Raw genomic sequence first — 25439 nt, 5'->3', positions numbered from 1 at the left:
GTATTCCTCATATCGACCTTGGGAGGTGAATATTGTGTTTCCCAGGCATACATGGAGAAGGTGGAGAGTGTTGTGCTTTGGGTCTCGTAGTGACATATTTCCAAGGAACATTGTGTAGCCTCAAGCAAATCAAGATGATACATGTTTACATGAAGGATGCTGCTGCTTCTATTGCAAGTATAATTCTGGAAGTGTAATGAGAATGAGAAGAAGTGGAGGACTTCCGGCATTAGTTTTGTGGCTGTGTGATGGGGGTCTCTAAATTGTAGCTGTGCTGTACAACTGATAAAAGTTATGTTAGGCTTGGATAAGTCTCTTGAGATGTGAACTAATATACCTCTTTGTGCTGTGTGCATGATGGTTAAATTTTTATTAACCTGAAAGTCAGAACAACAGTAATAATGACTGAGTATATTACTTGTCTCTGTATTTTGCCTTAAGTCTATAACTTTCCCATGAAATGTACTAGTGCTAGACTATGTCCTTAAAATATGATTCACCCCTTCGGGAAAAGCTTCCACAGTAAACTAAGTTCTTGGCATGTGAGTAAAGGGTCTGTGTAAGGTGGGAGAAAGAAAAGGGTAATGGGGGGCCTTTAACATAGTGGTGATACATCCCCCTTACAGGTCTCTAGGCAAGAAGGGGAGAAATACTAAATGGGAAGGATTAATTTTATTTGGGAAAAGCTTGGGATATATGTGGTGTGCTAGAGGGAAGATAGTTACTTAAATTCCTTTCTGAAACATCCAAACTACTTTTATCTGATTTCTAGATTTTGGATTGCACTTAATGCTGTGCTGGATGAGACTACCTGATTAATGATTGTATTTGACTCCTGCACTATGGGTTTATAAACTGAATTGATGAAATGTTACTAAACGTATTTTATTGTCTTTTTGGTGATGACTATTAAAGTGTTAATCATGTTTATCTGTTCAATATTTTGTTTTACAGTATCTTTACAGTGGCTTTAGTGAGGGTTTTTCTATTTACTCAACTTACAGTGTTTGTTTATTTTTCAACTTGTAAGTTTGCCTATATGACTTTTTTTATTAAGGTCTGGGACCTTGATGAACTTTTACTATAGGGTTGAAGGGTGATTTTGAGGCCAATATGCGAGACATTTATATAGGGTGTAAGGAGAAATGAAGACTCTTTCTCTTCTGCCTTTGAGCTCTGTGCTTTTGTGGGGGTGTGCTTTTGTACCCTGTAAATAGCAGAGGAAGTGCTTTGGAAAGTGCGGGTTTTGAAAGTGCTTTTTTATATCTGTGGATGAGAAGTATTACTGTGTTGGTCAGCTGGTTAGTGAGAGAGCTTTTCAGAAACAGTAAAGCATGCTGGGTTTAATTAGCTCAGCCTTGCTGTCTGACGCTTTTTTTGAGTGGTCATAATGATCACTCAAAATAATTTACAGAATCAAATATACTGTAGTCGTGTTGGGGGGGGACGGGGGACGAATGAACCATAGGTGAAAATGGCTTGTTGCTTCTGGGTATTTTTTTTATCAGAGAAAAGAATACCTTCTGAAAATCAACTTGATTTTCCTGTCATTGTGCTCTACTGCGCTCTAGTGCAGGTGTGGATATCCTGTATTAAACCAGGCAAACTAGAACAGTACTGGTTCCCAGCAACCCAGAGGGTGTGTGTTTGCCTCCGATAACTGCAGTATGTTTAACATCACATACTCAAAGGGAATTGAGGAGTCCTCTACTTTCAATGCAGAATAAGATGGATTAGGTCATTCTCTGTTAAGGATATAATACTGACATTGCCAATTAGCTAGACATAAAAGATTTTATGATGCGATACTGATCTTGTGTGTTAGGTTACTGTAAAAAAAACCAGAAAAATTTTTAAAAGCAGAGACCAAAGACAAGGATGGCAGTCACACTATAAAAGCTGGTCCATTATGTAACATTAGGATGAAAAGCAGCAGGGAGAAGCTGAGTTTCCAGAGTCCAGCTGCTTCCCTGTGTGCAATGCTGTAGATAATGCAGGAAATAATTAATTAATATAAATGTGCATTCAAAAGAATGCTTAAGTTTTCTAAGTGCATAAAAAGGCTGGACATTTTAAGTTTTTCATATTCATTGCAGGCCACATGTTTACCTCTTTTTGTGTGTGTTGATGTCTTTCTCAACAGTTTTACCCAGAGAACCAAAACATAGATTTCCTTTTCTTCAAGAGGCTCATTCAGGAGTTGACCCTTCCCCACAGGCTGTATCAGGTGGTAAAATTAAGTTTGCTATCAGTTCTTCTTTGGCTGGCTTTAAGGTTTTAGTTATTTTATTTGTGTAGGTGTGAAAGTTCAAAACATGGACTCGTCTGCCTGTTCAACTGCATGTGTTATAATTCTTCTCTAGCACTGGGTGAGGACAACATTCCAGAATGTCAGTCTTCTCAGGCTTCATAAAAAAGATCTCAAAGGTCAGATAGAGTGAGCATGCTAATTAAGGAGGAAAATGTTTTCTTTCCGTGCATTCATATATCAGTAGTAAATTCAGAAATACTTTCCATTACTTTCATTATAATTTCTATTTATTGCATCAATATTACTTTCCAAGGAAGTGACTGAAACTACCATTTATTATTTTCTCCAGATAGTTTTCTTTAGGAAGCTTGTTCTGATTGGCTATTTCAAATTGTAGTGGGCAAATTTTGTCACAGTATTACAAACAAGGGTTTGGTTTTTTTAACTGCTTAACCTCCTTTGCTGGAATGGTGTTTGGTTCACGTCTTCCTCCTTTTTTATAGTTGAGAGCTGCAGACACTGTAAGCATAACTGCACTTTGCATGACATCTCAGGCAAGGAGTATCAGTCAGGATACAGGCAACAGAATTATTTGATGTCTTCGGTTACTGAATATATGAAACTGATGTAACACATAGAAAGACTCGTCAGTGAGGCTCATGTAATCTGTCATTGCAGTCGACAGTTCTAACCTGACTTCCTTTTAAACATACAGAAGAGGCCTAGATGGATTAAAGGTCACGGTACTTGTATTGCTGTCAGTCTGCATCATTATGGCAAATTGATACATTTTGTTCTGTGCCCTCAATCTGTATGGGTTGTAATTTCTATGAAAGGTAGAGGTGAATAAATTTGTTTCGTTTTATTATTGTAAGGTAAAACAGGCATGAATTTCTTGCGGTTCTGAGCTTTCTGCCCAGTTCTCGTAGTCTGGGTGAATTATCTGCCCGGCACACTCTTCTTGTAATTGTACCATTTGCATGTAGTTCTCTGTATAGCCTGGCAGCCTGAGTCCAGCCTTATGTTTATGAAGTTTTGCTGTTTTAACTATTCATGATGGAGAGGATGTGCTGAAAAGTGGATTTAGAATATGCTTCTGTTGACAGACAGGTCTCTCCTGTAGTTCCTTGGAGGGATCTTTGGAATTGAATGAATTTTTTTTCTGTAGGATGATAAATCTAATTGAAGTTGTGGATTTAAAAAATTATATGTCGGTTCCTGCTAGCCCTTTCGTGCGATGGATGCTTTTCTTACACTTGCAGACTAAGTGGTTCAGCAGGCATAATATCTCCCAGCCAAAGAAACTAAGCATATGGCAGCTGAAGTAAGAGAGTGATAAAGCATGGTGAGGCTGCCAAGCAGAAAGATACTGCTATAGTGACAAAGCATGTGGCAGCACTCAGGGCTTTCAGAGAGATAATTTAGCCGCGACGCTTTTGATTTCTAAGGAAAAAATTGCTAGAAACATGATGCAGTTTTATCTCAACAAGACTGACTTGGACTAGGCTAGGTGTGTTGTTGCTTCTACTATTGCAGGAACAATTGGGCTGCATCTGTTTTTTAAAGTGCTGTATATAGCCTCCCCCCCCCCCCCAAAAAAAAAAAAAATTTGCAAAAGGTGCTTCTTTTCTCAGTTTCAGCGTGTTCCTTCAATTCTGTGGTAATGAGGTGTACCTTTCCATAAGTGAAATGTGGTCTGTCTATTCGTGAATGCAGTGATAAGTGCTGCAAGTAAACTAATCCGAACCACCACATCTGATATTTGCACACAAGCATAGCTGAAGCAAGGTAGGGGGCAAAAGGAGATTATTCAGTAAAAAATGATAGTTCAAGATAAGTAGCCTTTTTGACAGGTTCATATGGGGGTCTGAGTGAGAACAGTGGCTTTTGAAACTTTTATGTATTAGATGTCATTTTAGACTGAAGCTTTGATTTCGTGAAGAGGAATTATCAAAGCTTAATTTAAACAAGGGATTTTCACATGACAGATACTTTTGCTTTGGCATGCCATTTTTTTAAGGTCTTCATCATTATTAATACAGAAATGGGCTTTTAGCCTCCCGTCCATACATGGTGTTTTTGTTCTCAGTGATTTTGGTTCTGTTCCATGAACTATAAACATTAAGATACGCTTCTATGTTTTGAAATAAAGACTGTTTGAGTGAGATTTTTTTTTTATATATATAAAGACTTGATAGTTTAATCTTAGACCACAGTGTGCAAACGTGAGGTAAATTGGTTCAGGTTATATACTGGGGTATAGTTAATTTCTTCTGTTGGTTTTAAAATCTATTAATAAATTTAATTTTTTTTTGTTCTACTGTACCTGGGCTCTTTTTTGGGTAACAGCCACCAACAGTGAAAAGTATAGAGGATTTCACAGAGGCTGGGAAGAATTTTTTTTTTTTTTTCAGTAAAAGGCTGCCTTTTTTTTTTAATTAAAAGGGGCAATCAGGATCTACCTTTAACAACCTAAGATGTGTTCAATTATTTTCTTTAAAAGAGAAGGTCTATCCTTCCCACAGAAGCATTGTGTGAAGTGAGAGGTCATTCAGAGTTGGAGCTAGTATATCTTAGAGAACAGGAAGAATAAAATATTGTGTTATTTAAAACAAGCACTTCTTCTAATGTGTGGAGTTTAACATGCACTCTAAGAAATAGATTCAAAGGGTATCATGCAGCAACGGATCAGGCCCTCTTCTCCTTGCCGGCTGAGTAATCGCTCTTTATTTTTTTCTGATACGATCATTGCTGAAAAGTGAAACCGAGACTGGACTCTGGATTACTGCGTGTGACATGACGATCACTGCCTTTTTGGGGAAGGGGACCTGATGGCCAGCCCCGCAATGCGTGTGGGCGGTGGGCTCCCTCTGCAGCCGGTTGATGCCAGCACTCCTGTGGAGGTCAGCGCACTGTGGTGAGGTTGGGGTGTTTTGGATGATTTTGAGGGAATGGAGTCAGCCTCTGGCTATGGAAACTTGCTGCAGTGCATGGAATGTCCTCACAGCGACTTTGAAAATCTTCTGGTGGCTGCTGCCAGCTGGGGATTCGGGGCTGAGATACAGGCTCTCCCAGCTCCTGGGCATCAGAAAACTGACATGCTTCTGAAGTGATGTACTTTCCTCTATTTTGAGTGGCATGCTTACCATCTTTTCTACAGGTTCAGAGACGCTGCATTCAACCAGTTCAAACTTTGTGCTCCTTAATGTTCCAAGCCAACGTATTGTTCAGCCAAATTATATTTATGTTGCTAAAAGCACTCCACTTTCAGATTTTGTACAGTATTTCAATCCTTAAGTTATTCAGAGTTTCAGGTTGTCTAAATACTAAAGTGGAGCAACTGATTGAAAATAGAAACGTTGCAAGGTTTATATCAGAGAAAGTAATGTGATTACTGTTAGTAATCAATTACTAATTATGGCATATTTATTAATTCAAAGTATTGAATCAATATGGATATATGTTCTTTAAGTATCTTGGGTTTACTACACAAGAACATCTCATGACACTGTCGTATGACTGGTGTACTGCAGATGACAGGAAAATTTTAAAATCATTTTTCTGGGGTTATTTTTTAACGCCTCTCTTTTTTATTTATTTATCTGCTCTTACGTTGCTAAAAATGTGAGCTGTCTGCAGTGCTTTAGTGCAGCAACTCTTTGATTTCTGGAGTCTATATGTGCTGGCATGGTATTATAGTATGTAAACTTAGAAACCTATCTGATGCCTTTGTAGCCCTCATGGGGAAGAAGAAGCAGGAAAAAAACATGATAAATCAGAACTCTGAATATTGTAAAGGCTTACAGAGAAGAAGGAAAAACAAGGTACATAAATGAAGCAGAAGAATAGAATGGTATAAAAGTTGCTGCAATTTTCACGTGCAGGCCCTTCTTTCAGTAGGGGGCAGTACTGGTTCAAGTTTAAAGTCCACTAGATGCGTAGTCATAGGCAGCATACGGTTGTGCTACGCTGTTCTCAATGCAAGCTTTTAGGAATGGTTGAATGCAGACGTTGAGTTGAGTTTGTAATAGATGGCTGGTGGAGGATTGTGAATAGCTTTCAGAATACCCATGTAAAATTATGGTCAATCTAGTATTACAAGGTGAAGTTCTGTTAGTCATTTATCTATTCTTAATGGCAGGGTTGCTATATTCTTTGGTTGTCTGCCCCTTGGCCAGATAAATCTCTCTGTGATTCCCTGTTTTCCTGCTAACAAATAGAATAAGTCTAGCACACAGGAGCCAGCAAACATGGTGAAAGCAAGACCTGCTCTGGACTGCTGCGAGTGCTATCTGCTGGTTCAATGCAGGATGACTATTATATTGCCACAAAATAAAACCAGTTTTTCATTTTATTGGTAATCCCCCACTGCTTGTTTTTCTACCGGGGTGGAATGCATTTAAGAGGCTATCTTACTGTATGACTGATGACAAAGTGTAAACGTCAAACATGTTATTAATTGTAAGCTCCGTTTGAAGTCCTTTTCCCTCTGGAGCCTCTTTGTGTATTATAGGCATCTTCCACAAGGTGGAGCTTTAAGGCTCTGCAGCTGGGAATTCTTCCCCCTTGACTAATAAGCAGAAAGATGAATGGAGTTTATGAAATCTCTTAAAACAGGTATAAAACGACCATTTCAATGCTTTTCAAGAAAGTGGGGAAAAAACAACACGCTCAACAGATATTTTGGACTCTTTAATATGTCTGAATCACTGGAATTAATGTAAAAGAAGAAAGGAAGGATTGGAAAAAATAGTTCTCATTACTTATTTATTCTTTTGGAATTACTCTTCTTTGCTTCCAAACTGACTTGAAAGGTAGGCAGAACTAGATAGAGAAAAGCATTATCAAAATGCTTGCTAAATCTTCATTTATTGGGAGGAGTTTTTTTTTTTAAACAGTTTTACCCTAAAAGAAGAGGAGGAAACTTTAGATAACAGCTATTCTGATAGATAAAAGAAAGGCAGAAAGCATTTTCCTTTCTTTTGCGCAGCTGTCTTTTCAAGAATGAGCTATGTATACCCTTTCTCTAGAAGAGAACCTTTTTCTGTTTTTCACTCTGCCTGCCAGGAGTTGCATCTTGCTGAAGTCTGGAAAAGTGCTACCAGTATTTCAGGCCGTTTCAGTAATCAGTTAGCTTGGGCTTCCCATGTTTCTTTGAGTATCCAAACTGTGTTTTACTCTATTGCCATCTTGTCGGAAATCCCCTGCTGTTAATTTTGTTGGAATGGAATTCATCATCTGCTCACTGTGCTGCTGCTGGTAAGACAATTTTATACATTAACTAGCACAGACATGTGTGGACATGAGCTGGTACTGTGCAGACAAAAACTGGGAAAGAGCTTAGCTGAAGAGGGGGAAGAAGGACCAGATGGGGGTTAGCAGCAGGGAGGGAGAAACCTAAGTCTTGAGTGTCTTTCCTGTCCAGCTTTTCTGCCTCAAACTAGCCTTTTCTGATGATAACAAATGTTAGTAATGTAAATTTGACACATCTCTCTGTATGAAACAAAACTTGAGGATAGAAGCAGTTTACTGAGGACTCTTTACAAGTACTCCTTCCCTCTCGCCTTTCTTCAGTAAACTCCTATGTTACTCTCAATATGTTTAGACCAAGAGACTTTATTAGTACTTTCTGCAGGGTCTATGTTGTCACTTTGTGCTTGACTTGAGGAATTGCAGTTGAAGGTTGTGAAACTTTTTCTCAAAGTAAATAATTTGTGTTATTTCTTTCATGCTTCGCAGGTGGTGTGCTTGTAAATAAGAGATAAGAAATTGCTTATCATTTGTCATTTTGTGGTTCAGGAGTCTCCCTAGGTTAACAAGTAGGACCTGAAGAACTTGGAACAGAAACTGCATATCAGAAATCCACTTTCTCCCTTTCTGATGTTGCTACCCCCCCATCTGATTGTCCTTGCCAGTTTTAGGCACGGAAAATAGCATCTGGCAAATGCAATAAAAAGCAGGTGTTCTTTATGCCTAACTACAATGAATTAAGAGTCTCTCTGCACAGACTGACTACTACTGATTTTCTAGGCTTCATGTAGGCCAGTGGCCTGAACCAGCCTGTAATGCTTCTGCATCTTACTGGATCTGCTGCAGATCCAAGTTAAGACCTCTTCTTTAAACTTCAGTTTCCCTCAGATGCTATCACAGTCTTGGCATGTTAAGAACTGTCTAAATTTATTTTTCTTTTGGTTCCACCTCTTATTTTTTTTCAGGTATTCTTGTCGTGCAATATGTTTAAGTATCAGATTGTTACTAACTGAGTAGATATATCTGTCGGTATGGAAGATGTGGTAGCCATTTGGACAGTTTTATGAAGAGCCCTTCCCTGTAATATAATGTTAGGTTAGATTTCTGAACCACAACCTCCAAATAGATATTTGACTTGCAAAAAAAAAAAAAAGTAATATGAGCAGGGTATTGGAGTGAGCTTGAAATCATGTTTTTTTTTTTTCCCAGATCTTATGGGACATGTGGTTGTGTATGGGCAAGAATTCTTGCCCTTCCCTCCCACTGCTTCTGCCAACGTGGATGTCCAGTTTCCAAGGACTCTCAAAGTACTCTGCCTCTTCTGTTTCCTAGCACTAGCAGAAAATACCTTTCTTTTCTGAAAGCAATAACAGTATCAATTACTTAAAAATATTGTAGATGCAAGCTTTTGCGTAATCCTTAAGTTTTGTAACAGTGAGTGGTTCTATAGCACTCAGTTCCAAACTCCAATGACTGTCTATAGAGTTGGATAAAGAATTATTCATTTCCCACACAGCTTTACAGAAACAGTGATTTTGACAGGGAGTTTCAGGGTGAGTGGAGATGATAAAGCTAAGGATACTGAGGGTATATTTACTAGGGGTAAATATTTATTTTTTTATATTATGCAGGCCAATGCCCTATTGACAAAAACACCCTCCACAGACAGACAGTTCAGAGGCATTTCTCTGTTGGTAACAGAATATGGTTGTCTCGGAGCAAAGATTTTTCTTAGCACTTACTAGCCAAAAGATCATAGTTGCTTTATTTAAACAAACTTTGCTATGAAGATATCAAAATAGCAACCTAAACCAGATGCTTCCAGGGACTACACATGGAAAGGGGCTAAGTGTAGCCTAACCACCCTTGGAAAATGGAATAGGCAGCTGGCGACTATTTAGCTGGATTCCCTTATGGTCCCTTTTCTCTGCAAGTGTTATTTTCAGAATAGAATGTGAAAGAAATGCAGCGTAGCCATTTATTTAGCTTCAAATCAGTGTGAAAAATCCCTGTGCAGCTTACAAAGAGAGAAGGGTGATACAATGAGTTTTTAGGATGATAGTGGAAAATGTCATGACTGGGAAGATAGATGCTATCTATAATAAAGCTGCCCATGGCTTCAGCATCTGCTTTTTTCAAGTTTACTAATCTGTAAGATTACTGTCCCATCTTCTGTATGATTATCTTGCATTATTTTTCATGTTGCTGGTAGACCTAGATGCTCATAAAACTGAGAGACTTGCAATATAAACTTTACCCTTTTGTTCCTGCTCTTAGTGTGCTCTTGTCCTGGGCTGTGATACAGTTGCTATTAGAGTTGTTCGTGCTGAATTCCAAGATAACTCTTTGCTGTGGTGCAAGGTGAATGGTCATTACACATTAAGTGCTAGACTGATCTTACCTGTTTTCAATTCTTTTTTTAAAGCTATGTGGAATTAATGCAGCGACCTTTTGTATTTTCCACTACTGTGCCAAAATAGTCAGTGCAAAATTATTTGTCTATTCACTCACTCCTAAGCCTATTACAGTTTAGCTGTAACCAAGCATGTGCGCTTCCCATCCTACTTTAAAAGCAACATGTAGAATTTAACAGATAAAGCAGTCATCATCTCCATTAATCATAATACGTGTTCATTTGCATTTGTTCTTTTGCTCTGTTAGCGTGTCCTGTTAGATGATTGAGTGTCTTTTCAGGTATTACTGCAGTCATTGTCTTTTCCCCTCTACTTTCCCTCAGTCACTTTACTTCCTTGGCCTTCTTGTGTACTTAATTTTTTTATTGTGTACTTAAATTCTCTTTTTTTCCTAGGTTATCTTCAAAGCATGACTAATTGTATGAGTTTTAAAAGGATTACCATATCTCTCTTTTTTTTCATTCCACACTCTCATACTCTTAGACAGTTTTTCAGGCACCTGCTGGAGGTGGTTGGCTAGGGAGCCAACCAGGGAAAGGTCAGCATGAAAGCTCAGCACCAAGGGTATTATCAGATGGTGTGGCTTCAGATCAGAGGCCAAACGTCTCACACCATACTTGCTGGATTTCCGTCTGCTTTCTGTGAACTACCCTCACAAGTCTCTAGCTTTTGTCTAAGTGTCTGGTTAGTAAACTGTTGACTTTAAGTAAAGAGAGTCCATCTTTCAAGTGGTGAGGGGATGGGTGTCTCGGATCATAATGGGGTGGTTTACTGTGTCTCCTTATGTTGCACTGACTCTATAGCTGATGGACTTAATTTTCTATGATTTGAGTACCTGGCTCATTCCACCTATGTTTTATTAGCTAGCTCATATTAGCTAAGGTTTATAGGTGGTCTATAACTAATTTCAGTTTTAAATAAAATAAACTTCTGGATCAGATTTTCAGTTCATGGAATTAGGTGATGTTCTAGTAGTAGCCAGCCATTGGTTGTGGATGTATAAATTGAATTTAAGTAATTTCTGATGAAGCTACACCTTTTTTAATCTGTTGAGAAACTAAAGAAGGGAGGAGATAAAACAGGAGCTTAAAACCAGTTCATCAGCTACAGCTATTACACAGTAAATTACTGCAAATAATGCAGTGGACATTTCATAAGAGCAGATAAATCTCAATTAGACAATCCCAAATGTTTCTGGGAGGAGCTATGGATATCGTCATGCAGTTAGTATATTACCCTAATGAGTAAATAGATCACACCCCTTAAATGAAAGGAGATATCTAAAGAGGGTTTGAACTATTTGAAATTAGTTATGAATCTTCTATGCATGTCTCTGAAAAAGATTGGTTTCTAACAATGTACAAATGTTAACGAAAATAAATATATAGTACACACAATAAAAACCTGGCCAGGGTATTGAATATAGCTTATTTATAGCATTTGGTTTTCAAACTATCCCATAAAGGAGTGGTGAATTTTCTTCAAGGTATTTCTTGTATGATTTTTGGTCAAAATGAGACTGAAGATAACCTCTCACAAGCAGTGTTATGACAAATGTAAATGATAAAAGGAACAGAAGGAGATAGCTGACTAACTTTTAAAATCAATGGTAAACGTAAAGAACAAGAATTTGACTGAAAAACACCATCGCAAGTGTGATAGTGGTACTGCAGTGCACAATATTGCCTTTAGATTTTGTTGCTTTTCCCACTGAGGAAGATGCATTTTTTTTTTATTACCCTTCAAAGGACAAGGCCATGTTTTGCTTAATTTTCCCAACACTTCACTGTTCTGATCATTTCCTTTGAGACGCTGGATTTTAAAGTTCTACCTGAAATCGGGAAGTTTTCTGTGCTGCTGCAGCTTCTCTGTAACTTCTCCTTTCCTAAACCAGTCGGGTTTTACTGAAGTTTGCAATTTTTTTTCTCTTGCAGTTCATTTCCTAAATTAATCTTTCTAGCCAAGAGCTATATTAGAGTCTTCCTGATAGCTCTAGTCTTTAAATGGGGAACTGGCCTTGCTTACTGCATTTGATTTCAGAATAGTTTATGCCTAAATATATTCTACTCTGAAGCATCCAGCTTTATTTCAGATTTAAACCCTCTTGGGTCTTGGAAGTATTGTTTCATTTATATATATACACTAAATCAAGTAATGTCATAGCCTTTGATATTAATAGAGTTAAAGGAATCCTGAATAAATCTTACTAAAGCTTATGAAACCATTGTTCAGTGAAGCTTTGGTTGGAAACAAATTTTTTTTTTCTATTTTTCTACGTATTTTGGCAAAACTTTGACTTTCTCAAACAAGAGATATAGCAGTCATTCTCTGAAGCTTGTACGTGAATGTATAGTGTTGGTGGTAACAGTGTGTTGGTCTTTAAGAAGGACTAGTTATCTGGGAGAGTCATAGTTTGAAAATGGTTCATTGTAAGGTGATGGTCCTAATTGAATTTGAGTACGTAAACTACTCTGTTTATGTCATGTTTCAGAAATCTCTTGCAGGTGACGGGGGTCAACAGGACTGAAACATATCGCCTACCTTTTTCTTCTGCATCTGCTTGTCAAAATAGCATCTGCTTTGTACACAGTAAAAACTGAGGCTCTGGTTGTTCGTTATAGCGTTAAGACCACTTTCCTTTGCCCTTTTATGGGCTTTCTGCAGCTTTGTAGGGAGTAGATTGTATAAAGCATGCCCCTGGAAAGCAGAGGCTGTTAAAAGGTTTAAGACAAATTTGTCTGAAGACAAAGAGGGCATTGAGGAATACTGTGGAGAGGGATTGAAGGGCTTTTGCAGTGCAACAGAGCCTGTCTGTGCAAGACTCAGCCTGCCTCTAAGTTCCAGCAGGCTGCTGAGAAGCAGGCCAAGAAAAGACTCTCCAAGACCCTGTTCCTATCATCTGAAGTCTGCCATCTGGACAGAGGATGGCTAGAGGGTTCCTGGAACATATAGAAAGGAATCTTGAGGGCTGAAAATAAATGCCAGTGGAGACAGGAAGTGTCTGAGACGTAGGAGGGTTGGAGGAGGGGAGCTGCTCAGCACCACTGCTCTGTTGGTCACAGTACGGCTAAGGATGAGAGGCAGATAAGGAGAGCCTCTGTGCTGCAGAGGTACACAGCCTTTTCTCCGAGGCCTAAGCCCCCCTCCATTTACTGCTTTATACGTGTGAGGGCATTTTAGTTGTTTGTTACAGGAGTTCATCTGAGTGATTTGGATCTTCCCCTTGTAGGAAGGGGTACTTAAATTTGTAGTTGTTGGCCTACTAGGGATTTTGAAATAGAAGAGGTTTATAGAAAGATAGAATGTGCCAACTAGTCTTAAATTTTATCTTGATGCTGCCGTGTTTGAGTTGTCACGAAGCTGTGTGTTACATCAGAATGGTGTTTGGTGGGGTCTGTTGCAGTTGGGTCAGGTGATGTTATGAGTGGACTATGCTGCCCTCAATGATTTTTCTCATGTAGTAAAGCCAATGAGCTGGGATATTTTATTCCTTTAGTGTGCTTTAATAAGTGTTATAATACTGGAGAACAATGTTCTTCCTGTCTGGGTTATGAGGGTGGCACGGTCTTTGTATTCTTCTCAGAATGGAAATGTCAGCTAATCACACCACTTATCTTTTCTTCCTATAAGAGCCTCTTATACCTCCAGAGAAACCTTACAGTGAAAATTCTTTGCATCACCTGTTGTGTATTTTTGAGGATAACTAGCCAGATAATGGTGAATGTTTTTGCTTTGTGTGCTGTCCTGTAAGTATTAAGTTGAAATGAGGTAAGTTTTCATTTCTCAAGATATTTCAAAGAATGTGGTCATGAAGCAGCTCCTTCCTATTAGTGAGCTTTTCAATGTACACAATAAACGACTTATCACAAGATTTCAGGGCCATTATCATCTAAAGAATGCTCTTAGAAGGCCAAGACATTGATTCTAGAGAAAGTTAGACTCTATGCATAACTGAGCTATTTTCCCTCACTTAATGCTTCTGGAAAATGAAAAATGGGAGCATCCTCAAATGTTTACTGTATATCCCATGTGAAGGTGGTGGTACATTTCTTATTGCTGACCTTGGAAGTGGAATGTGCATTAAGTGGCAGCACTCACCAGCCTACTAGAACTGAGCGGTAGCAGAAGATCTTTTCTGGGTAAGAGAGGATATTTCCAGAGCAATTGTTTTATCAGGTACGTGCACTGGCAGCCTTCTTGGTAAGATCGCCGCAGATAGTTTATGGTTTGAATAAAACTTAATGGGGTAATGAGGGCATGATACCTAAGAGTAGAAGGAGCAAGATTGGAATGAGGATCATATCAATAAAGTAACAGTAATTTTCAGGTTCCTCACTGTACTTGTTTGGTAAATTAGCCTGTTAGCTTAATGTTTTAATACAGTTCCCTGGTAGGATTATGTAGCTGAAAGACCGTATCTCTAACCGACAGAAATCTTAATCTAGAAATTCTAATTTACAAGTTGATCAATAACTCCAAATTTGAAAAGCATATGAATATTATAAACTTCTTGTAATGGAAAAGGTAGATCCTTCCACAGCAACATCTTCACTGCGGTTTGTCGTCTTGTTGTTTCCCTCTAAATGACTTGATATATCATTACTTACAGTGTATCAGTAAGGACTGTAATTATTTCAGAGGCTTTGCACACAGCTACCATTTGAATCTGTAATTAGGGTAAGTGCAGGTTATTTGTGCTCAGGTTAAATTGTTCTCCAGCTGCCGTATGTATTTCAAACTCCATAGCGCAGAGTTACAGCTGCATATTGTTGCAAAGTGAAATACCAATTTACAGGTTTAAATGCATCTTGCTCTTGAGGAAGAAATAAATAGTGGATAACATGATCTCTGTGCCAGCTCATTACCTTACATATGGCTGATTTTGTTTAAAAAAACCAAACAAACAAACAACAAAAAACCCCAACCCTTCAATGTTTTGGGATTGAATAGTGGTAAGCTGGATTCTTTGATTAAGAGGAGTTTAAGAGGAGTGTGACATGTTCTTTTCTTTTGGAAGCTTTTTCCCCGAATTTCATTAGTCCTTTCATAGAGCAGTAGCTTGCCAGAAAAGGAATTTCAGTAGTTTGTCAGTGTTCAAATGATCATCACTGATTCTTCGCTGAAAGAAAGTAGTGGTTTTTCCTATTGTGCATACCTTTTGTTTTTGTTGCAAATGCCAGGATTTTAGGTTGCTATCGCTTCTGCAGCAATAACTTCAGAAATTTTGTAACCTTTCTTGGCTTGTGGTATATGTAATTGGAGCACAGTGCAATATGACAACTTGGAGAGGGCAAATCTTTCTTTAGACATGAGGAAAGAGCACAGAAGTGATTTGGTATAATTTTGAGCCAGGCTTGAAAAAAAATCCTGTCTTCTCAAGAAGCTTGTTGAGTTCATAGCAGTGTTTTTCACCTTTCTGTCATGAGAAAATATATGGAAAAGACCTTTTAAACTGCATCTTTTTGCACTGTCCATAGAGAAGGACAAAACATAGCTTAAAGATTGACACTTAAGTGTTTCTAATAGGCTTAGTTGAAACTTACTACAGTTGCTTTCCCTCTTTGAGCACTTGCGCTTTTGTAGAGTTTGTGAAATTTGTCATAGAGTTTTTGAGGAGCAAAATGATGGGATTTTGTTAAAATACCTGCAGGTGAAAGGGGGAATTTTATGTAAAAAGATTCATGTAAAAACATGCATATGCTTTCCTTATAGCACATTATTGCTTTATGCCTGACCCATAGCATGAACTATCTCTTTGTTGTCATGGATTCTCTGCAATAGCGGTGTTGCTGGTCAGTGATACACATAAGGGAAGCAATTGTTTTTTGTGTGATTGCGCCAAAATACGTGCACTGGGAGTGGAAGAGAAGGAAAAGATGGCCTTAAAAATAAGCTTGATTCTAATGTGTGTGTGTGTGTAACACTTTGTAGTATGCGGACTTGAAATTATCTTGGTCAATAATTTAATAAAAAATGGTGACCTATATTAACAAGTCCAAGTGTTGCAGTGACATTCCCTAAATCTGGTCATGAGTATAAAATATCCATCGGTCTTTAGGAGATGGGGGAAATTGTGGAAGAGGCAGAGACATTAAAGGGGTGAGACAAGGACTCTGGCCCTGGATTTACAGTGTTTTGTAGGTGCTTGTATAATTGTTTATTTGGCAGTTGCAACTTCAGAGGTAGAGATAAGGCATCTGACTTGATTATCCAAATTCTTTGGTATATATTGTTACTTAAGCGCAGTGTATGAGGAAGATGAAATGCCGGGGGGGGTGTGCGGGAATGCTGACAACCTGCAACAAAACTTTGTAAGAACTGTTATGTCTGGTATAGGACCAAAACTGGCTCGTGCCCTGGTAATGATTCATAGAAAACTGAAGAGCCTTGGTTTTTCACCACTTACGAATAAAGCTTTTCATCACTTAAACTTGAAATAGGTATGTTTTTAAAGGTTAACAGCAGAAGTACAATAATATCCCTTTCTGGCTTTCACTGCTCTGAGCTGAGCTTTATCTTATTTTATGGCAATGTAGTGAGGTTTTTTGTTTCTAAAACAAGCAGATAATCCATTATTGTACTAGCATGTGGAGAGTCTGGTGGTATATATCAACAGAGTATAATTTTTCATTGAATTAGTTGTCAGAAGGAAAAAATAGAACAGGAATGATTTTCTGAATGATGATCTAGCCCAAGTTTTAAAATAAGAAACGGGGTTTCAGCTGTTGGTGTGCAAGGTGATTTGTAAATAACGTGGGGTTAAAGCACGATGCTCATCTGATGCTCTCAATATGACTGTAAACAGCTGTTCTGGGAATGCAGCAATCAGTTCAGTATGTGTTCTGGTGACTTCCTGGGTCTGAATTTAATCGGAAGTGGAACGCTCTGCTAACCTTTTTAAAGATATTTCTTAAGAAATTTGGAGTAGCTCGAAAAAAGAGATGAGGGTTGCAGGTTGGAGCAAAAGGCAGGTCAAAGCTGATGAAGCCATGCACAGTTAAGTTTGCTTTGTACTGGTTCTTCATAGGCCCTTTCAGTGGTCAGATGGGCACCTGAAAAACTGAAGGATCCTGTGCTGGTGCAGGAGCTTGAAGCATAGCTGTGAAGGAGAATACAATATAAAGGTTAAATACAATCATGGAGTGAGCATGGGTGCAAATTACAGATAAGGAGAAAGCTGGATAGGTAGGGGAAGAAATGCCAGCTCCTCTGGAGGCAGAAAGGTTTCCGATTATTAGAGGTTTCCTTCTTTCATCACCTGGAGATGAACCCAGCAGTCCTCTGCCTAGCTTGCTTGTCTAGGCTAGCAAAGCAAATGCCATTGTAAAGATGCTCACATATCATACTGAAACAGAGTGTGGTAGCAGTGCCTGCTCAGATGGCAGAGGCCTGCCATGGATCCAGAATTGCATACTTCTATACACTTGCAGGATTTGAAGATGGTAGAGTTTTGCAATATCGAAATTACTTTTCAAAGTGTTTAATAGGAAATGGTGTACGAAATCTCTTCTTTTTTGGAGGGAAGAGAGTAGTATGATAACTAGCACTGGAAAAAATGGTTTACAATCCATGTGTGCAACAAGGCCGCTTTAAGGCCTCTGCAGTCTTTCACTGGTGCATTTTGAAACTTGAGTTGCTTCACATTGCATGCCCAAAATCGCTTTAGTATACGTCTTTTTGGAGATGTACCATGCAGCTAAAATCCAGGGGAAAAAAACCCCTTATTTATTACACTGGCAATATCCCTTAAAAGTTGCTCTGACTATATACTTTTTAAAGTTTCGATTATTGAACTAGAAGCAGTTTTAGGACAACCTGTACTGCATCTTAGTATTTTTTGGTTTTGCTTCTAGATATGACAGGTATAGATGCTGATTATTCTTTATGCTTTTACTTACTTTTTAAATTATGTGACTGTGAATATACAGCCAGACATTTTTTGCTAATTGGTCCTTCACTTTTTTTTTAAGGTAAAGAAATGAGATTTACTCACACTGTAAGTGAATGTTAACATTTCTTGGTAGATAAGCTTGGTCTATCTCTTTAAACATCTGACAGAAGGTGGTGTTAGTGGACAAGGCCATAGTGTGAAAATGGCCCATTATGAGCTACTCAAGCTACTGGAGAATTGAAACTTTTACTAAGCAACACACTGTACTATTTGACCATAAGCAATTTAATCCATTTTTGTCCCATTTCACTGTCTAAAATTGGAGCATATTCCACATTGCAGAGATGTAAATGGCTTGGCTAATGATGTGATAATTGACCTTTGAAAATGGTATACTAATTAGTATAGTTTTTGCTTGCATCCTGTTCACAGCACTGTATGCAAGACTGCTTTTATTACTGTAGCTTAGTAACTTTAAGCAAAATTACATGCACTTGATTAAAAATCCAAGCAAAATAAATAAGTAAATAACAACAACAATAAAGCATTAGATAAATAGTAGATATTCCAGAATAGCATGTAAGGAGATTCCCCCTTCTCAATTTGCTGTGCAGGCTTTCTTTTGCCCATCTGTTGGGAATCTAAAATTATGTTTAGAGTGGGTTTAATGATTGGCTTTTGAATTAATTCTTCTGAATCATGAATGCAAACCAACAACTCTGTAATTGTGACCCTAAACAGCGTGCTTTATACATCCAAGATTTAGGTTAAATCCCCAGTGTGTAAGTTGAAGTTCTATAAAAGGGCATGTGTATAGAAGGAACGGCTCAAGCAGGTACCTCCTCTTGAAAATAAGTTCCCAACCTCTGTGACTGTCAGGCTTGTGTTTCACCCACTGCAGTTAATGAAACTGTGCTCTAGTGGAAGTATATGGGTAAATACAACTAGACAGGTTAAAACATATGACTGTAGTCTTAGTATTCCTTTTAAATCCTGGAAGTAAAGATGGAATCCATAAAGAAGGGAAGCATAACACAAGTGCAGTCTTAAGTAAGATGGATAAGTTGGTAGAAGAGACTTGTTGTGGGGAAAGAGTGGGCTATATGAGATATGTACTCTTAGATATGCTTGGGGGAAAAAAAAAGTATTTGACAGTCATGTGTGCATGTGAGAGTATATGTGGGGCTAAACTGATGATGGTTAAAATCTTCCAGGAACACTCAAGAGCCTTTCAAATAAAAGAAAAGGTGATACCACCTAAAAAACCATGATGATTTTGAGGCAACTCTAACCTGTCATATGAAGTTTTGTGACTTCATTAATTGGGCGGTCAGGTTTTCAAATTTAAACCGAGTCGCTGCTTGGTTATTCAGAGTTTTCAGCCAAAAACTGGTTCTCTCATCTAACCTGGGTCTTTGCAGCAAGATTAGTCATTCCCCTAAAGTTGTCCTTCTTCTAGGTAGCGGCACAGTAAAAGGATAAAAATTCTGCTGGTAGCTTAGAAATTCTGTTTTTAATGTTGAGTTACTCCATCTTTTGCCAGGAAGAAAATGTTTCATTCCCAAAATAGGATTATTTTGCTTTGTTCTCCCAGATCACCTGTTGGCTACTGAAGAAGTATATTGCCATATCTCTGAAGGCATTTAAGATCAGCTTTCTAAGCTAAACACTTTTAGGACATAAGACTACATATAGGGATGGGATAAATTATGTAAGTGAGGAGTTAGGGATTGCTTTGGATTGTAGGTTTTCCCATTGCATAAGCTAGATGGATTACTTCTGAATAAACCAGAAATGTGGCCAGGCAGCAGTTGTGCAAAGTTTGGATGAAATTTAGTTGTGGGTGTACAATTTTTTTATTTTATTTTCTGACTTGAGAATGGTAGTGTATAAAGTAAGAATCTAGTAATTAGGCTTTGCCTACAATTTTTGCCTTGAGAGCTGAGCTCCCTGTTCAACAAAAATCTTTAGAGAAAGTGTATGTGCGTGCACAGATGAGAGAATGAAGGGCAGTTATGCAGAACTGAAATGCAGCTTCTCTTATGTAAGAAGTAATTTTAAAGGCATGAGGCATAAGCAGTGAGGTTTGAATTGAGAGCTGAGGACTTCTGAATTATGTTATTCTTTCATTTGGTGCTTGGCTTAATGTAAGTTACTTCAACTCATAAAACCCTAGACTTTGTATCTTCTCAGTTTCTGGCTGTCCATGTGCTTCCTGAAGTGTCATTATTGCCATTTTACACTTTGGGAAAAGGAGATACCAAGGTGGAAGACAAGAGCTAACCAGTAGATGTAGCAGATTCTTCATTCCTGGCTTTAAACCGCTTAAGTATTGGGGAGTCTAGCATTTATAGCTACCAGCTATCTGATACTGAAAGTCCAGTATTCTGGCCTTACTAGAGTTTTACTTCACATTCACTGCTGTGCCTTAGCTAACACAATGAAAATGCACAGTACAGATGGTACCCGAGTGTCTTATCCTCGGTAATGTAGAAAGACAGAAACAGCAGTGAGATTTTGTTTCTGTTTCCAAACCGTGTTTCCTTTTATCTTCTCCACTTTATAGCTATTTCCTCTTGGGTTTTTCCAATTTAATGACTGTAACAATCACTGAGATGGCACAGACTGCAGGGATCGAGGGCTTTTTTCCAAAGCACTGTAAGAATTTCCGAAAGTGCTATATAAATGTTAGTTAATGTTCTGATGTCCTCAAATATGAGGTCCAGCCTCTGACCGGGGTGAAGTATTCTTGCCTTTCTTTGAAGGATAGATGACTAGGGTTATGCCTGGGATCAGTCTACAAGGACTTTTTTTTTTGTTGAACATTTAGGGTCTTGCAAAAATGTGAATAGCAGCAGCTGAAGTCCAATTTGGCAAGGGCTTTCTTACGATCACCTAAAAAGCCAGCGTTCAGATGTTTTATGTTGCTGCCTTTGCCATTGACACGCATGGTATTTTTCACTCTGCACTTAATTTCAGAGAAGCTGTTTCATCATGTGCATTAATTTAGAAGTACAGAATAATCTGCAAAAATAATATTGTGTTTATTTGTTCTGAGATAGTCAATTGTCTTCTCTCTGAAGGTATATCTTATAAAGCATGTCTGGTAAGTGACTTTACAAATGCAGGATGATAATTTTTGTGATCAGAATTTAGTCTGAAATGTTCAAGTTTCTACTTTTCTCCTCTTTTCATACTAGTCAGCAACTGATAGATTAGTTCAAAGCTTCTGATAATAGTTGTCTTCCTGTAATACATGTTTGGCTTTACAGGTTGTTTTTTTGGTTTGGGTTTTGTGTGTGGTTTTTTTTTTCCCCCCCCCGCTAATCTTTGGTGTCCTGCCCCCTCACCCCCACTACTCACAAGCCCCATTTCCCACACATAATCCCTTTAGTCAAAGCCAACTATATTCCATGGGTGCAGAAGTCTTTGCTTAGATTTGTACTAGATACTGAATTACAGAGAGTTGATCAGTGTTTCCTTCCTCAAGTAAGCATTTTTGCACGGATCTTTCAGACCCATCTGAATTAGGAACTGCAAAAGAACAACGTAGTGGCTGGCAGATTTGTTGTCTTTTGCAGGTGTAAATGTGAAACTTCTTAAGCAAATAACTTTCTTAAATTTATAATATTTGGCAATAAGAATCTGCATCTGGAGTCTGAACTTGGGACTTAAGTGAATTTCCTTTACCCTAGTGCGAGAGGAGCATTCTAGAGTCCCATCAGTCCATGCAGTGGTAAGGATAGTAATGGAAGAGATGAATGAATCTTTAAGGACACTGGAGAGGATGTGCAAGGGCAAGCTCATAATCCAGTTTAAAAGGAGATTCAGAGAGTAAGAGCCTGACACTTTTCATTTGTTTCAAATTAAAAATATTTTAATGACCAAGCACATGGTTGTATATCTTACTACCTGTTGTACTCACTAACCTATATACGGCATGCAGTCTGTCTTATAAAATTTATACCCTTATTATTGTATTTCCTGATACCTCTTGTTTTTAATGATTTGTTCTGGTTTTGACCAAAATTACGGCCCTTTTTAAAGAATTTTGCTTCATTTGTTAAAGGAAACAAAAGTTTTATTTGTGGAATACCAGCTTTCTGTATTGGAATCTGGGTACTGTTTCATTATTAACAAAACCAATCTAGTTTTAAACTTTCTTTAATAGAAAAATTGCTTGTAGCTTTTAGCACCTTAGTGTGAGACCACTTAGCTAAATTAAAAAAAGGAAAAAAGGAAAGAAGCAAGTTGTGCAGTAGAAAACTTAACTACTTTTTCTGCTTGTTTTATAGGCTTCAGGGATTCGTACGTGCCTGATCGTGTGTAGTTAATTTTAGCTAAAGTCTCTTTCTCAGAAATTTCTCTCCTGTTCTCCCTCTGTGGTACTTACAGACTTCTCCTGGATTGTATCATTAGCTAAATTTTGCAGCAGAGACTTTTATACCGACTGGGACTTCTTGGGTGGGGCATTTTGGTAAGTCATACAGTTGTTTCCTGTTCTTGGACTGAAGGGGCAGTGCCTGCTCTAAATTACCTGCTTGCTGCTCTTGCCAAGAACATCAATCTTCTCTTACTATTTATTATGTTACTTTATGAGCCTTCCTTTGAGATGGACAAAGTTTTGGGGGCTGATCTGAATGGGGGTCTTCATGCTGTACAGCCATTTACCACAGTTATATAAATAACTGTTGTCCACGTGGCTGGTCTTAATGCCCATCTGCGTGAAGCAGGGCAACTTTCATCTCTCACTGAAAAATTTATTTAGCCACAGTACTTCGTTAACCCTGTGTAAGGACCTCTCTTTAACACTGAAACTAATTATTAAATTCTGTCTAGCTGCTTCTGTTTTAAAACCTAGAAATCATTTAAGATAAGTTAAAAATAATGCAATTGAACACTGTAAAGTCTGATACCAAACTTGCATTAGATTAGCACTTCTGGACAGCCCTTGCAAAGCGCGATCTGTTCGTGTTCATTCGCTCTAAACCTACCTCCAGGAAACTGCCCGAAGTGGGGGATCAAAGCAGGCAGTGTGCCAAAGGTCTGTGTTTCAGACAGTCTGGCACATGCTGAAAGCTAGGTCTTTCCTGTACTAAGCCATGGGCAGATGTCCATTAAGAATGATTAGGCAAAATTTATATAAAGGCCTTGTAAAATGTTTCATGGGGTCCGTCCCCCCCCCCATCCTCTTACTTGAGAAGTTTTGTGTGGGTGTGTATTTTTTTCTAAATTTATAAACCCTGGCTTTTGCTCTCGTCCGGTAGAGACTGCTCACCCACCCTTTTCCGTTTCCAGGCGGATTGCTTTTCTGTTATTTCAGTTCTGTAACTTTCTCCAACACTGTCCTGTTTTGCTTGTTATGAAGTGCTTGCAATAACCCTTTCAGTGCTGCTATCATCTTTGCCTTAAATCAGGACTGGCTGTTGTATTCATTTAAAAAAAAAAAAAAATCTTCTCTTAAAAAGCAAATTAAAGACTTCTCATGTGTTAAGGCTTTCTGTCTGTATATAGGGAATGTGATACGGCTTTCATTTGTATATTGACCATTGTAGTGTCCCCACACAGGATTTTTTCTTTTCAATACTAAGCCAGACCCCTCTGAAATGGGATTTCTTTACAGCTTTGGCAAAGAAATCCTTTCAGCTCTGAAGCTGAGGCAGTACTATCTTCATGTGCAGAATGAATTAGCAGAATTTGGGGAAAATGTTTATTTCCAGCTATGTCTGAGTCAATTTTCCTGCTCTTCTCCTCCTTTATTTTTTCGTTCCCTATCCAGCAACGATTGATATTGACCTGTAAGCTCCTTGTTTCTCTAATATCAGTGTTTAAATTAAGCCTGAATTAGCTAAGTAGTTACGTAGAAGTAAGGTGAACCTGACTGACCCCCTGTTTGGAGCCCTGTGTGATATATGAACTAATATGAACTAATATGAAGTGCTGTAAGTGTATAATCAGACCAGAAAAGTAGACTTAATTTTTTTTCTTGTAACAATTCAGTGTTTCATTGATTATCTTGGGAATTAACTTGGCCAGCCCTTAAGTGCAAGTTATGATGCAAGACAGTAGAAAACAAGGTTAAGCATTAGGTTAGTGGGTATTTACCAGAAGAAAGGGAGTAAATTGTTCTCTTCAATAGTGAGACAAATTCAAATAGATTTTTCAAAAACATTGGAGGGAATGGGTCAAGGATACATGTATAAAATAACACTAAATGCTGTAGAAGTAACTTTTAACACTTGTGAAAAAGCTATAGTTCTGGAAAATAGGGTACATATGGGCATACTGTCTCCTCTCTTTCCTGACCAGATGTAGAGAACCGAGGTTGCTAGTGAGTGTTTCTTTTTAGATGTGGAAAGATGTTTCATTCATATGCAGAACTTCCCCTGGATGAATAATTAAGCTCTGAGTGTACTGTAAGTCTTTCCAAATAGTAGAGGACTAGCTATTCTTTTCTGTTCCCAGCTTTCTACTTAACATGTACGTTTCCTTATTAAATGGAGAAGTTTTTTTTTTAAATAGTAATTGAAACAGATCTTCTAACGCTGTTTTCAAAGCACAAAGTGGCTGGGAGATGGTTGAAAATGGTAAATCATCCATATTAATTTCTGTTATTTAAAGAACTGTACTTTGAGCTAACATCCAGAATAACTGGGCCAAATGGTCCTGTTGAAATTCCCTTCAGAAGCAGAGCAGTAATTGGATGAATGTTTAGCCTGGGAACAAATAATCCATGCTAAAGTTTATGGATTCTGCTTGGCGAAAGGAATAAAAGAGAAGAGGACTCTAAGAATGCTTTATTTGTCAGAAGGGATCTTAAGGAGATGTAAAGATGTTTTCTCTTCTCCCATGTGTTTTCACCACAGTAATGATGATTCAGCTTGTGTATGCTCTCTGGAACGTGTACGTGTAGGGAGAGAGAGGAGAAAAGGATTTCTTTAGGTGCAGCTAATTGAAAATATTGTAGGAGGTAATGTGTATAGCATATTGCCTCATCATAGAGTTGCCTACTGCAGCGAGTTTATCATCTTTATTTTCATGTTGACTAAAAATAAGGTGGGGTTTTTTTATCTTTGTTAACCAAACATTTCTCCAGAAGACCTCTCTGAAGGAGGAATTCATTGTTTCTGAAGCAGTTGTGTTGGCAAGTAGGCTTTCGCTGTGTTTCTGTGGTAAGTTCTTTTGTCCATGATAGTGTTTTGCGATCCCAGCATCAATGTGGCTGGCTCTGGCTCTGATTGGACAGTTTATATTTAGCTGTTGGTTTCCTATAATAGTTTTCAGATGGAGATGTTAAAGAACACATACCCTTGTGCTGCTGTAATCCCTGAAAGAGCATGGGGAAGTGAAAAAGAAAAAAGTATTGATGTCTTTCGGCAGAAGTAGAGTTTGGAAAAAGCAGCAGCTGCTCACAGCAACAGAATGCTGAAATTTACTTTTAAGAAATTATTTAGCCAGTAAAACCAAAATGCTCAGAAAATCTGTGGGTACATCACTTACATTTTTGCATCCAGAAAGGAGCTTAAAAAAAGCTGTGGAAAGGTCTGCTTTTTTTAAATTACAAAAATTGTGATTCTCCAGTTTACAATAGTACTCAATTGCTATTAAGTAATAGTCATCAGACACCATCTCA

At 38.2% G+C, this 25439-nt stretch overlaps 1 protein-coding gene across 3 annotated transcripts in view; it reads left to right on the top strand.

Annotated features, from left to right (window-relative positions):
• The window catches only part of MOB2 (MOB kinase activator 2), a 121227-nt gene that overhangs the window by 30949 nt on the left and 64839 nt on the right, over positions 1–25439 (top strand). Inside the window, exon 1 of one of the 3 annotated variants that reach the window (XM_009288668.2) lies at positions 4732–5168. The exons of 1 other annotated variant lie outside the window; for it this stretch is intronic. In XM_009288668.2, the coding sequence (XP_009286943.1) occupies positions 5083–5168 (86 nt within the window). In that variant the 5' untranslated portion in view covers positions 4732–5082. Of the gene's footprint in view, positions 1–4731; positions 5169–25439 lie in introns of those variants that run through there. One more of the 3 variants, XM_009288671.2, reaches the window with a different exon arrangement.

The sequence above is a fragment of the Aptenodytes forsteri genome, unplaced genomic scaffold (assembly GCF_000699145.1).
Source record: "Aptenodytes forsteri isolate BGI_AS27 unplaced genomic scaffold, ASM69914v1 Scaffold8, whole genome shotgun sequence".
Classification (NCBI taxonomy): domain Eukaryota; kingdom Metazoa; phylum Chordata; class Aves; order Sphenisciformes; family Spheniscidae; genus Aptenodytes; species Aptenodytes forsteri.
This window is presented reverse-complemented; position numbering and strand designations above follow the sequence as displayed.